The sequence below is a fragment of the Balaenoptera ricei genome, chromosome 20 (assembly GCF_028023285.1).
Source record: "Balaenoptera ricei isolate mBalRic1 chromosome 20, mBalRic1.hap2, whole genome shotgun sequence".
Classification (NCBI taxonomy): domain Eukaryota; kingdom Metazoa; phylum Chordata; class Mammalia; order Artiodactyla; family Balaenopteridae; genus Balaenoptera; species Balaenoptera ricei.
In genome coordinates, this window is record NC_082658.1 from 18,556,552 (window position 1) to 18,571,387 (window position 14,836).

Sequence of the window (14,836 nt, forward strand, 5' to 3'; positions counted from 1 at the left end):
TTATTTAGGCTGTGCCGGGTCTTAGTTGCGGCACGCTGGATCTTCATTGCGGCATGCGGGATCTTTTTTTTTTCAGTTGTGACATGCGGGCTTCTTAGTCACAGCATGTGGACTCTTAGTTGCAGCATGCATGCGGGATCTAGTTTCCCGACCAGGGATCAAACTCGGACCCTCTGCATTGGGAGCGTGGAGTCTTACCCACTGACCACCAGGGAAGTCCCAAGAGAGCCATTCTCATAAACTGGGCTCTTACAGATGAGAAAACATCCGGTAAGAGTCTCTAAGATGTGTGGCCCAAAGGATGGGAGGAGCACCCCCAAGAAGGTTCATTCCTACAGGGCTAAAGCCTAGTGAACTGGAGGTCACCTCCTCTGTGGGGCCTCAGAGATTTAAAACTTCCGCTTGAAACTAGGTCAGTGATGCCTCTTCCCACCCAATTTCACTTCCTGGCTGGGAAGTGAGTCTTCCATGGAGGACAGGGTCCAAAGTGCCTTTGACAGAAGACGGGTCAAGGTGTTGAGGGTAGGAGAGTGGGCACACTTTGGCCTCAGGAACCAAAGCTGAGGGCCAAAGTCCATCTGACTTCTAGTTACCTTGCCTGAGTGACCTTGCTGGTGACCTTGAGCAAATTCCCCCTCGCTCTGAGCCTCAGTGGCCTCCTCTGTAAAGTAGAGATAACAGTAGCATCTGCCCCATAGGTGATAATACAAATAACTCTCATAAAACAGTGCCTGGAACACAGTCAGCGCTTAGCAAAAGGCCATCCCCCCCATCATCATCATGTCAGAGGACAAAAATAAGTAGATCAGGGCCTTTGTAAGTAAGCATTGCTAATGCCCAGAGTTGTGAGCACAGAGGCCTTGGGGGAGAAGGGTCCTGTATGGTCGGGCCACTTAAGATGGCTGTTCTCTTGCTCTCTGTACATCCCCAGCCCGACCAGTGCCTATGCTTCGCCTATTATCTTACACGCATGACTGACCTTCCTAGGTACTTGGCCCAGGCCCCAGCTAGTGATTGTTCTAGTCAAAGGGGTAGTGAGGGGCATGCCCTTCTACTGGTTTCCCTGGTGACTAATGAGCCCACCTGATGTCAATTTCCCTGTAACTGGCAATCTCCCCTTCCCCCTGGGAGCAAAGATTGCCACCATGGCCTGCCCGTCGTCTGCCGCACATGGTGGGGTGTCGCTCCAGGACCTTGCTTCAGACGTGTAAGCTCCCCCATCCATTAAACTATTGATATCTCTGTTGCTGACTCTGGGCTCTTTCTTTGGTCTTGAATCTGGGCAAGCACAGGCCTTGTAGGCCTGTGGGGTGCAACCCAACAAAACCCAAGGAACAGAGAGGGGTGTCTGCAGCTCTGGCCACTGGAGACTGTGGGCCCTGGAGCAGGCTGCCCTTTTGACCTTGAGGGGGGCTCTTGGAATTACTTACTGTTCCTTGGGAGGGGGAGTAAAGGCAAAACGATCACCATTAGGCACTGGACCCACTGCGTCCAAGTTTGTTGAGAGCAGCAAAACTGTGTATTCAAAACGGGGTCTAGGGGGCTTCCCTGGTGGCACAGTGGTTGGGAATCCGCCTGCCAATGCAGGGGACACGGGTTCGAGCCCTGGTCCGGGAGGATCCCACATGCCGCGGAGCAACTAAGCCCATGAGCCACAACTACTGAGCCTGCGCGTCTGGAGCCTGTGCTCCGCGACAATGAGAGGCCCGCGCACCGCGATGAAGAGTGGCCCCCGCTCTCCGCAACTGGAGAAAGCCCTCGCACAGAAACGAAGACCCAACACAGCCAAAAATAAATAAAGAAATTAATTAAAAAAAAAAAAACGGGGTCTAAACTGAGGGGAATGTAAGGCGGATCAGTGGAGGAGAGATGGGATCTGTTATTTTTTGAGGCTTTTCAGACTTTCTCAGCTAGACACAATGCGACATACATTTTGGCTACTCCATCTGATCCCCTGGTGGTGACAGTCAGTTCCTGAATAGAAAAATTTGAAGAGGAAACACTGAAGCTGGAAGGGAAGGTTCTCACCCAAGCCTGGGAGTGTATGATGAGATTTTATTGGCTTATATTTAGATGTTTCTTTTTTCATGCTTTTAGCTTTGTGGAAAACTGTGGGTATGATTTAGCTATCTCTAGGGACCAAATGTAAAAATGTTTTATGAACATCAGAAAAATCGTCCCCTGAAAAATTTCTCTTTGGTGTTAGCAGTTCAAGTAAGTATTCTCCCTCCCCTCCCCATCTCCCTTCTCTCCAGCCCCACGGGAAAAATGAAGTAATCAATTGTCGTCCATTCAAGAAAATAAGCTCTGAGGCGTGCCTTGGTGTTCTGTAAAGCCTTACGGAGAGTGTTTCCAAATTTTCACGTCGGAGGGTCACTGGAGTGGGGGATCCGGGTGAGAAGGAAGCAGTAAAAATGAGGATATTTTTAAGCTCTTGGGCTGTGTAAATAAATAGATGATAAGCTCACAGTTTCAGGACCCAAAAGTACGTACTGTGCCACATGGCACGCAGGATCTTAGTTCCCCAACCAGGGATCGAACCCGTGTCCACTGCTTTGGAAGCGCCAAGTCTTAACCCCTTGGCCGCCAAGAAAGTCCCTAGAGTATGTATCTGACGTCGTTGTTCTACATCTTCTTGAGACTCTCTACTGGCCTGGAAGGGCTCTGTTTAATCTACAATCAGCTTCCCTGTTACACTGTGGCCACGTGGTTCTGGCATCACCCCGCGGTACCCGGGGAACAACCCCGGATGGGAATCCAAAGTCCTGGGTTTGGGGACTGTCTCAGCTACTCACTAGCTGTGTGACCTTGGGCAAGTCACTTAATGATGCCTGGCACACAGTAGGTGCTTAATGAGTATTGATCAAATGAATAAATAAACAAGTAAACCACCTGTCTGAGCCTCAGTTTCCTCATCTGAGAAATGGGGGAATAATGCCCCCCCCCCCTCGACAGGCTGTGATCATGTCAGTAAAATTGTTTCCTAGAAATGCTTCTCAAACGTTCATGCATTTCACCTCAGTCACCTGGGGAGCTGCTCAAATGCAGATTCTGACTCAGTAGGTCTGGGGTGGGTGGGCCTGAGTTCTGAATTTCCAGCTGACCCCCAGGGGATGCCTGTGTGGACCACACTTTGAATAGGTAAGTCCAAGACTCTGATGCTCTACAAGTACTAGAGCTTGTTAACATCTCTTCAGCCAATGGGGTCGGGATAGACTCCAAGGATAAACTAACCAATTTTCCCAGTGGGCTCTCAACTGGGGGGTTTCCTGGGACACAGTGCTCTCAGTGTTAGAGCCAGGGAAGTCCCGGGCAAACGAAGTTGGTCACTTCACCAAGATAATGGAAGCAAAAGGGATGCTTCCATCTGAGCTGCTTGTGAACTGGAAAAAAACAAAACAAAACAGAAACAGATGAGCGTATTTGCTAAGGAGAGGAAAACATCCCCTCCTTAGATCATTTAGTCCTTCCACACTCTGATTTCGCAGAGGCCCAGAGAAGTTGGGTGACTTGGCTGACAACACACAGCTCCTCAGGGGCAGGGCTGGGGCTGCAGCTCCGCCTCCTGACGCCCTGCGAAGCAGCTGGGGGGCTTTCTCACCAATCCACATGGCCTTCTCCAACACATTCCTCTTTATTTGGCAAACACAGCATGTTTATTTATAAATTGGCTTTTTTGGAGCCTGAAATTTGGCATAGCTGATTTTGGCTATAAGAAGTTCAAATTTTTCCTCTTTTTGTTTTGGTTTGCTTAACCATGTTTTGTGAGCAAAACATGCAAAGTAATAAAAACGACGAGGCTACTAAAGTGGTTCAAATGTAAAGCCTCCAGAAATGTGGCAGTGTCAACTTAGCACATTTATTCTGTATCTCTAGATAGCAGATTAGAAACCCATGAGGTTTACTTCCGGGGACTTACAAACCACGAATAAATAGCTGGAGTCTCTTTCCAGGCTGTTTCTCTTGAGGTGGGACAGGAGTTTGGGAAGAGCACCCCTGGTGGGCAGACTGCTGGAGGCTGTTCCTCTGCTCCTTAGCTCAGGTCCTTAGAGAAGCTGGCAGTCATCAGGACTAAAGTCTGTGCGAGGATTTGTAGAATGTCACTCAAAATCCTTTGCATTTAATTTTGCACATGGCAGAAGTCGTAAATGAACGTTGCCTTTTATTAACACTGAAATCCGTGCAAGGAATTTTCACGCTAAATATGTGAATACATTGCATTTAGAACAGCTAGTGTGCCCTCAGATCCCAGATCCTTCGAATTGTGCTGTAAGTTCAGGTGGCTTTTCGTTGGGGGTGGGGTAGGGTGGAGATGGTGAGAGAGAGAGGCTGATTTTATTTGTGACTCCACCTGGAGTAGGGAGTCTGGGTGTGGCCCCTGATCAGTGTTTCATGCAAATCTCTTATCTGTTCCTGCACCCAGAGAAGAGGGTCTTAGCTCTGCCCACAACGAAATAAGTGATCGGCTCTGGTGGTGAACACTCTTCTTTTCACACAGTGTGGTTGGCTGGCAGCTTTTGCCACTGTCTTAATATAACACAACAAGCTACAGGCTGAGCACAGCTACAAGCCTCATCCAATGTTTTTAGCAATAATTTATCTATCTATCTATAAATATAGATAGATACCTAAATATATACATACAAGAATACACGACACAGGCAAGCCCTGGCAAAACACACAAATTTTAAAGATTGTTTCCATAGGCCCATGGAGAACCTCTAACAGTGACAAAAGGACATTTTCAACCTCAGGCTCCAGGCTGAGACCTGAAGACCTGAAGAGGCAGTTTCCAGAGTCAGAGGCCAGCTGGGGTGAGTGGGTGCTGATACCTGATTATGGCGGAAGGGAGACGGCCGGTTAGCCAAGCTTGAAAACCCCATCTGCTCTTCCTGGGGCACTTCTGGGTACTGGGGTTGGTGGCTGGGCTTATATGCACTCATGTTATAGAATCAGAAACCCCAGGGACCTGACTGGACAAATCCACAAATCTAGGGGCAGCTGATTAAAGGGAAACTAAACTGTGCTCACAGCCTGATCCAGGGGTCTCCTCTCACACTTGGCCTCTGCATTCTTCTTCTTCTTCTCATTTTCTTGTTGGCTCTCTTAAGAGTTCTGGTGTAAAACAGAGCCTCCCTGAGAGCTTCTGATTTCTGGGTACAACACAGACAGCTGTTTCAAGGGGTTGAAGCTTCCTGTCACAGTGATGAGCTTTCATGGACCCATCCACCCCCCTCCAGTGGGATCACTGTGAGGATGCCCAAAGGCACCAGGTAGGGAAGGAAGGACCTGCTGACCACCTGCTCTCCTTGGTAATTGTATCTGCCTGTGGGGTGGAGGGGACCGGAAGTTTGCAAGCTCTCTGCGGTTGATTGTGCACGGCACAGCACAGAAGTTCCACTTTGCTGGTTGACCATGAAACCCCTGTCTCCTTCTGGTCACTCACCGTGCAGGTGAGTCACTCTCTATAGTTACCCAAAGAACCCGCTCTAAACCTTGGAGTAAAACTCCTGGGTCTAAGAGATGCTTGATCTTGTGAGAGAGCTAAGGATATCTGGGAACCAGTGTTAACTCTGCGAGTTGCTGGTTGTTTCTTGGGAGCACTTCGTTTTGGCTTGAGGGACTCTTAACGTCCAGGGACCTCTCTGAGGGACACATCTTTAGTTCTTTTTTGCTGTTAACAAACGAGGCTACCTGCTGCCAAACAGCTCCACTGCCCTCCACCACTGTCATCCCAGGCGCCAGCTAGGCTTGCTCTGACTGGCCCGAGCTATCTCATGCTTTCTCTCTCTACCTGCAGTGTTACCGGCAGAGACCTCAGGACATCACCGCCCGTTTCTTCACTCTTGTGTGCTTCCCCTCCAGGAATCAGAACAATCGGAAGAGCTCCCATTGGGAAGAAGTGCGCTGGAGTTTGGGAGTGGTATCCATGGTGCTGTGCACTGCATTTGGCCACAATGGGGACTGCCCCACTGGCCATTTTAGACACACAAAGGTCATAGATGCTCTGCTGGTCAGGCAAGGGCAAAAATCACCCTCCTGCCAGCCAGCAGTGCTGGGAGCCCAGAGTATTTCAGTGCCTGGCTGTAATTTTCCCATTAAGAGAGTTCTGTTTCAGACCTTTCTGTCCTTCAGAAGCTTGAAAAGAACCCTATTCTCTTTGCTGCATTATCTTTTTACTTTCTCAAATTCTGATACGATTTCTCAAAACCATAGCTATTCCTTGCCTGGTTTATGAAGAATACATGTAGATAGCTGAGGTCCAGCATGTTTCCCACTTTGACTGTTACCATCCTCACCAAGGATAAACCATGAAACATCTGGAAAACCTTCAGCCCAGTGTTTGGATGTGCCTGGTTATTTGCAGACTCCCTACCCCCACCTCAGGAGGCCTTGTGTTTAAACTAACTTCTTTCTTCGGCAGCATCCCGGTGACATGCATAAAACGATGTGACTAAGTGGAGACTGTGATTTAATATTTATTTGCTGATGATGTTTTTCACTTTGAATGAGGGTGAACTATAGGTTTTCACTTGAAATGCTCTTCAGAAGCAACCCCAACTCATCCCTGGGACAGAACTCCCTTAAAACCAGATTAAGTTTGGAAGCCTAAACTCTCTGCCCCAAGAACTTCCGGCAGAGCTGGGGAGATGCAAGCAACTTTCCAGGTCAAGGTCTTACGCATAAAGTCCCTCTCTCCCACACCAGCTTCCTCTGTCCCAATCCTTCTGGAGGCTTTGCTTTTCAACAGAATCCAATTGAAGTTCCCTGCTGGGTATGTTTCAAGAAGCCCTCTCTCCACCTTGTTTCTCTTTAATGGCTATAAAATTCCAGCTCAGAGGAGGAAAAATATTAATCAGGCAGGTCCTGCCTTTGGAGGTACTTACTGGCACTGACAGCAGACCAGGCCAGTGAATACAGTGGACACCAAACGTGCCATTGGAATGAAGAGCCCGCAGGGTAGATGTGGCCGTGCACAGCACAGCTCGCCAGGCCCAGGCTGGGCCGCAGTTGGATAAAGCCCGCAACACGGGCAACACACGTGTTTGTTGCAGAAGTACTGGTTCTCAGCAGAAAGGTCAAGCTTGGGTAGTGAAGCCTAAAAATACAATCTTCCCACAAGTTCTTTCTTCTCTCATTTGGCTTTCTTCTGATGCCAGCATGCCAGTCAGTGGCTTGCCAAAAGGGCTGGGAGCAGCCAAAGCTGTGTTTTAACAGATGGACAGAACTCCTTCTTCAGACTTCCAGAGCACAGAAGCTGGGGCAAAATATGCTGAATCCATAGCCTTGAGGACCAGCTCTTGAGTCTGTGGACCCTGGAATACAGCAGCCCCAATCTAGAGCTGGGTTCTCTTGTGTCATATGCAGGGGCGCTAGGTGACCGGAGCAGGGCATCTGGCCGTCTCCAGGTGGGAGGGCACCTCTGAGGCAGCTACAGAGTAGACCATTGAGAGACTCAGAAGGGGAGACCCCTGGCGTCAAAACAGGATGAAATTAGGTTATTGCTCCTTAAAAATTCAATGTGGTTGCTTCTCTGCCTTCTGCTTCAATATTTGGGATGTGATGGCCAAACTATAGCTCTGGCACCACAGACCATGGGCTCATCTTCCCAGCCAGGATGTGTTCAGAGGAGGCCAAGGAAAGTCACTTCTCTGCTTTGCTTTGACTCATGTTTTCCGAGGTCCCCGGGTCTTCCTTCCAAGGGAGACCTGGCGCTCTCAGCACTGCTCGGCCTCCACGAAGCCCTCCTTCTCGTGGCCTGAGGGCTCAACTTCTGTGTAGGTGGAGTGGTTGAGGTGGTTGCGGAACTTCATGGCCGGCCAGTGGCGAGGTCTCCGCTGCGGGGACACAGACGCAGAGTCAGCGGGCGCAATCCCAGCCCCCAGGACCCTCCCCACACTCTCCCCCTCCCCTCGGCGGACGGCTCTGAGCACTTTCCAAAGGTGCCGGGGGAGGGTGAAGTTTAGGGCCCTCTCCCCCAGAAGGCTCCCGGCTGTGATCCTTCGCCCCCTGGGAAACCTGCTGGGAGCCCCAGGAGTTGGGAAGGAAGAGGTCATTTTATTCCTCGCCGTGTGGACTGCAGGACGCAAGGTGAAAAGCTCAGCAGCACACTGAGTAGAGTCCTGAGACTGTGGAAAGTGAGGGAGCGGGTAAGGGATGGAACGATCTGGGAGGCTCTGGAAATGCTAAGATAACCCTCCAGACAGTACAGGTCCTGCATCAGAGCTGGGGAGCTGAAGAAAATGCAGATTCCCAGGCCTGCATCAGACCTCTGGTCAGCAACCCTGTGGCTGGGGATCTGCAGGTTCCCCGGGTGAAACAAGGGTGGCCTTAGCCTCAGTAGGTCTTAATCTTAACCTAAGAATGACTGGTTAGAATTCATAAGAAACAGGGGGCATCTAAACAGAGAGGAGGGAACGACCCAGGCCTCTGGGTGATGATGTCGGGGGCTTGTGACCCATGTGGAGGATTGCAGTCCCAGAGGCCCCATCACTGTAGGATTCAGAGAGCTGGTCAGATGCCGAGAGTGGGGGGCTGGGGCAGAGGCTGCTGAGCTCTGTGGCCCAGAGTGAAGGGGCCCAGGCCTTACTTCCCATGCTGCACCTCAGGCTGGCTCTTCTGAATCCTGAGATGTTCCAAACTGCAGCATCCTCAACAAAAGCTCCCAGACAGAGCAACTCTTATGATTACTATGGCCTGTCAAATCTAATCGAAAATCCCACACAGCAGGCCAAGAGGCAGAGACCTCAGTTCCATTATGGCTTTGAATAAGCACCAGGCCTGGAATTTGGGTGTGAGAGACCATAAATCATTAGGGATGGTTGCACAACACTCAAGGGGCATGTGAGGCATTTTTGGCCTCTTTCTTTCCTCTGGGGACTGTTCTGATTTCACAAATGGGAGCGCAAAAGCAGAGGCTGTTCAACAGGACAAGAGGGCCGGAGGAGTCCTGAGGGGTCAAGCCCTGGGGGGTTAGGGACTCAGAGGGTGCCCGCCAGTGCAAGATGTGCCTGGATGGAGTCGATGAAGTCCCTCAGGTGGAAACAGGAGGCTGGCATGTGGCGGGTGAGGGATGAGATGGGGAGAGGCAGGTACTGAAAGGCTGGGGAAACAACTGATGCAGATGCAGACGCCAGAGAGGCGGCCCAATCCTGCACTGACCTCGATGAAGAAGAGCGCAGCGTTGGAGGTGGGGTGGCCATTGATATAGATCCCGGCCAGGATGATGGCCGCCAAGAGGAGGATGGCCAGCACGATGCCCACGATGGTGCCCAGGTGCAAGGCGGGGCCCTTTGTCTTGGGGGACAGGTTGTTCTGAAGGCCTGTGGAGAGACCATTAGGTCAGGGGAGCAAGGAAGGTGGGGTCATGGGGTCCTGGGTTCTGACAAAGTCTCAGAGATGAAAGCCGACTGAACCTTCAGGTCTACTTATCAAATACATGAAAAGGTGGAGTCGGTGGAACCATTATGAGTATGACATTAACTTTGTTCTTAGCACGGTTCAGGTGGTTTTCCAAAATCACTTAAAAGTTGCCCAAATGTCTACTAAGGATCATAAAAGTTCTCTCCAGTACCCATCCCATATAAGTTCTTTTAAGGAATTCACAAAGGGCATGTGATGGTTAAAAGTTGGGATCTGGAGTCTGGCTGCCTGGATTCAAATCCATTGTTATGAGCTGTGTGACCTTGGGCAAATTATTTAACTTCTCTGTGTCTCGGTTATCATTTCTGTAGCACAAGGATAATAATGTTAAGTACCTGGTAGGGTTATTGAGAGGGTGAAAATGAGATAATTCATGTCAACTGCTGAGGATCACGGCTGGTATCTTGGACAACTTTACTAAGTGTTAGCTATTATGATAGCAAAATGACCACATTTTTATCTGTCACTGCCCACTACCAGATTGTGACCTCCTGTAGGGCAAGGACAGTGTCTTATTCATCTCTGTGCTTTCAACTCTTAGAAAAAATGGCAGACCCATCAGAGGAACTCAATAAAAGAAATGAACTAGACACTCTGAGGGCTAATAAACCAGCAGACACTCTTTGAGAACATTCCAAGCATTTGAAATACATTCCCCAGGAGAAGACTGGGTATTTTCCATAGACTATCGAGCTAGAAGCTCATCCAGTCCAACCCCTTTCTCGTACGGCTGAAGGAATGGAAATGCAGAGAGATGAAGTGATTTGTCCAAGGACATAGTTAGTGCCAGCCACCAAGAAACCTAGCTCCCTGATATTACCTGGGGTGGGCTTTTGCTCCTTCTCCCTACCCTAAAAGGATGTGGAGATCACGACATAGAGAAGACAGATGAGCATGTAAGCAACACAAATACTGAATCCATTTTACATCGCTGGTGGGTGGAATGGGAGTCAACAGGGGGTAGAGATTTTTAATAAGATGTTGTGTGCATCCAAAATCATTATGTTCCCTATCCCCTTTTCTCTGTCAGCAAAAAAAAACCCAGGAGAGAAACTATCCTGGGGCACTCCTGTGCATGGTTCATGCCTCTATCTGCCAAGAGCTGGGGGAGCTGCGATGACACGCCCCAAGCTGGCCTCTCCTGAGCTGGCCATTAGACCTCTGCCTTCAGTGACCCTATGATCTGAGGGGCAGAGCTTGGGCTGATGAGCACATGGTGCAGAGTAAGGGGAACGTGGCCCAGGGCCCCCTGCTTCCCCCCAGCCCAACAGACACATGTGTACACTCACACCCACAGCCCACAGAGCAGCAATAGTTCCGTCTCCGGTGGGAGACCCCATCAAGATGTGCTGCGTTAATAGCCCCTCCTCTCCTGCTGGAGCCCAGGTAACAGTCTCCCAGCCCCTGGGGCTGGAAGGCTCTTCCATCTCCCCTTTGTGGTAGTTGCAGCAAGGGCTTGAGCTGGCTCTGGGCAAAGGGCAGGGGAGGTGGGGTCACCCCATGTCCCCGGAGAGGAGGTTATCCCCCAGGCAGTCCTGGGGAAAGGGGACCCCACCTTCTGGCCCCCTGTAAAAATTGTGGTGGGCAACGTTTATGTACTCTCTGCCAAGCCAGGTTGGGAATCAAATGCCACTTGAGTGAGAGAAGCTGCTCTCCACCTCTCATTGGCTGGGAGGCCCCTGGGGACAGAAGCCAGGGCCACAGGCCCACACAGCCATGCCTGCCCTAGCTTAGCCCTCACTTCCTCCTCTCACTCCTATCAGGGAAGCGGATACTCAAGGGCACAGAGGCCGGGAGAAGAACCACAGGAGGTTCCTGGCTGAGATGATAAATGTCTAGATGTCGATTTGCTCCTTCAGTCTAGGGGGTCTGTTCCCAGAAGCCCCCTGCCTTCCCACCCAGCAGGAAGTCTGGGAAGCACAGGCTGCTGTTGTTTCCCCCTCCCCCACTCAGAGTAAAAGCAAAGAGGCCAGGTGACGGCTGCACCCTCTTCCGGGTTGGGTCCAAGAGGCAGTGGTGTGATGAAGAGGGGCAGGCAGTTCTGTACTCACCCTCTCCTTCTGCATAGGGATTCAACTTGGTGTCATCTTCAAAGGGAAAGGAGAGAAGGCACAAGATTAGTGGAATCATGATGGACTCTGTCACTAGGTCTGGATGAGACTTTAAGGAGATTCAAGTCCAACCCTTCATTTTGAAGGCTGGGAAACTGAAGCACAGAGAGGGGAGGTGACTTGCTCAAAGTCACACAGCAGTGTAAAGGTAGAAGGCCACAGACAAGCCAACTTTTCATAGTGTTCATTCATTCAACAAATATTTACTGAGTGTTCACTAGGAGTTGACTCCGACTGGGGGCCTCGCCCAGACAAAGGGAGTCAAGAAGGAGGGATGAGCTATGGGGCTGGGAGAAAAGGTCCCAGACAGAGGAGAGAGCAGGGGCAAAGGCTGGAGTCAGCAAGAACTTGGCCATTTGAGACAAAAAAAGCAGTTCAGTGCAGCTGGATGGTAGGGAGGATGTGAATGAAGGGTGGTGAGAGTGAAGTGGGGGGTGGGGGGATCAGCTGTCCGGAAAGCCAAGTTGAGGGCCTAAGGGGCAGTCTCCTAAGGGGCAGCGGGAAGCTGAGGAAGGATTATGAGGAGAGGTGTGTGTGTCACAAGATCGAATCTGCTTGGAGACTTCCCAGGGTACAACACACTCCCTCTACACCTCAAGGAGTGTATCTTGCAGCCTCCTAAATAAGTTCCAATGGCTGACCCTTCCTGTGGTTCTTCCCCACAGATTCCTATGGGGAAAGGACAGCAAGAATTCCATGTCAGGAGAATGTTCTAGATCACTGGAGATTACTGCTTCAAGCATCAGAACGTTAAACCACAATGTAGGGCCTGCAACATGCACTTCGTTCCTCCTTCCCCTCTAGCACCTCCACCATCCTCCTCATTTTAAAGGCTTTCACCGGCTCCCCTTTGTTCACAGATGTTCAAGGCCCTTCTCAGTGTGTCCCAGTCTTCTTTTCTCCTGCCACTGGCCACCACTCAACAGCATGTCAGTGTCTGTGACAAGCTACCCAAGGCTCTCCAGACCTTGGAGCCCTCTCAGATCTCTGAGCTGCTGCATATTCTGTTCCTCCTGCAGGGGTTGCCCTTCCTCCCCTTCTCTTTCAAAAGTCCCACCCCTGAAATGCCCCCTGCATGGCTGGGGCTGGGGTGATACATGTGACACAGGGTCTGATCCTGTCTTTTTAGAATTTTTTGAAAGTTTGTTTATTATGGAATTTTTGGCATTAATTTTGAGTTTTACAAATATTGCAAGAAAAGATTATTATCTTAATTACTGGGTTTTGTTTTTTTTTTTTTTTTTGGTGCCTCCTTAAACTTGTGAGTGCCTCACTTGCCTCACCCTAGTCCTGGTCCAGGCCCGTCACTTCCCGGAGGACAGATGGGTGTGTCCTCCCCTGTGTCCCATTGCATTTGGTATCTGTTTCTGTGGCATCTTGGGTCCCATTGATTCCATAGACTGTGAGCCTCTCAATACCCAGCTATTTACACTCCCAGTGCCTGGACGTGGCATCCTGCTCTGCTACACATTTCCAATAAATCTTCAAATATCAAAAAATCACATTAGATAATGAAAGAATAAACCATAAGAAAAATTTTAAATGGTCCCTCATAGAGGAAAGAGGGAATAGGGCGGAGGGGAGAAAACTAGAAACTAAACTTCTTTGAATATAGCTATTTTTGTAGATTTGACTTTGGAACCATGTTAATTATCATTTAACTGTTACATAATTTATAAAAAAGTTAAATTTAAAAAGCGCCCCTCGGGACTTCCCTGGTGGCTCAGTGGTTAAGAATCCGCCTGCCAATTCAGGGGACACGGGTTCGAGCCCTGGTCTGGGAAGATCCCACATGCCGCGGAGCAACTAACCCCGTGAGCCACAACTACTGAGCCTGCGCTCTAGAGCCCACGAGCCCGCGTGCCACAACTACTGAAGACCGCGCGCCTAGGGCCCATGCTCTGCAACAAGAGACGCCATCACAATGAGAAGCCCACGCACTGCAACGAAGAGTAGCCCCTGCTCACTGCAACTAGACAAAGCCTGCACACAGCAGCGAAGACCCAACACAGCCAAAAATAAAGAAATAAATTTTTAAAAAATAATAATAATAGAATAAAATAATAAAAAGCACCCCTAAAAATTCAAAGTAAAACAAAACAAATAGAGAGTTGTAGGCATATAATAGAAAGATACGTTCTCTTCAGGAATTTCAGTACACGAGGTATTTATGTATGCCTCTGAGTCTATTTCGTTACTACAAGTTGAAATGAATTGGTTACTCAACACTAACCAAAGTAACCCTAAACATCACTGGACAAATTAACTTGATTGGAATCAACTTGTTTTGAATCTAGACCATTGAAAATCCATCGTAGCCAGTCCACATCTACCCTTGGCAGACAAAAGGACACCTACAGCCAGTCCCTCCCACAAGGTGACTGAAGGTGACCACTCAGTGCCCACAGCAGCTTTTTTCCCACTCACCCAGGGCTGGTTACCACCTGCCACCTTGTTGGGGGTCCACAGAATGCAAACTGATTCCCTCGTTAATGGATTGTGGCCCAGGCCCATGAAAACTCACAGAGAGAAGAAATGTATGTGATGTCTAGTGAATGAGTGGTCATTTTCTGTAGTTAGTGGTCACTTCTGGCTGCTACTAACGTGTTCTGTTCAGCTGCTCATCAGATGAGCCCTTATGTTGCACACAGTTATTCCGGGTCAGCGCCTGTCTGTCCTTATAATAAAATGCATGGGCTTTGTGGCAGCTGCTTGCCACTCTGAGGTCATTCTGGTTCACTTAAGTGGGCAGCATTTAAGCAAGTGAACAACTCTTAAAATCCAGCCCCCATACTTCCTGCTCCCCTGGTCCTCTCCGCTCCTCTGGCTGGCTGGTGACAGAAGGGCTCCACACACCCTCCAGCAGCTGTTCTCACTAACTTCTCTGCTCTCCACCTCTGCTCTGACCAGGTGGGTCCCCCTGGCTGAAGTGCTGTATCCCCTTCATTCACAACATCTTCCTGGACCCCGAGATATACTCTGCCTCCAGTAAGTCTCCCTGTGTGGGCTATAATTGCACAGGCAGGGGGTGACCCAAACCTGTCCCTCCAGACACCTTGAGAGTTTGGGGTGGGGGGAAGTCTTTATCAATTTTTCTTTTCTTTCTTTCTTTTTTTGGCTGCACCACGTGGCTTGCAGGATCTTAGTTCCCTGATAGGGATCGAACCTGTGCCCCCTGCAGTGGAAGCGTGGAGTCCTAACCACTGGACCACCAGGGAAGTCCCCCCAAGTTTTTTCTTATAGAGATAACCTAACAATCTCTACCACCCCCTCCAGGGCTGGAAGGACATATGTTTTTCTTT

The 14,836-nt window shown here is 49.8% G+C and overlaps 2 protein-coding genes across 3 annotated transcripts in view; one reads left to right on the top strand and one right to left on the bottom strand.

Annotated features, from left to right (window-relative positions):
• The window catches only part of LOC132354513 (large ribosomal subunit protein eL19), a 410,792-nt gene that overhangs the window by 302,057 nt on the left and 93,899 nt on the right, over positions 1 to 14,836 (top strand). The window lies entirely within an intron of this gene.
• The window catches only part of PLXDC1 (plexin domain containing 1), a 60,948-nt gene continuing 53,328 nt past the window's right edge, over positions 7,217 to 14,836 (bottom strand). The window contains exons 12-14 of the mRNA XM_059906375.1: positions 11,475 to 11,510; positions 9,163 to 9,323; positions 7,217 to 7,838 (exon numbers count right to left, since the gene is read on the bottom strand). Coding sequence (XP_059762358.1) covers positions 7,719 to 7,838; positions 9,163 to 9,323; positions 11,475 to 11,510 — 317 coding nt within the window. The 3' untranslated portion in view covers positions 7,217 to 7,718. The remainder of the gene's footprint in view (positions 7,839 to 9,162; positions 9,324 to 11,474; positions 11,511 to 14,836) is intronic.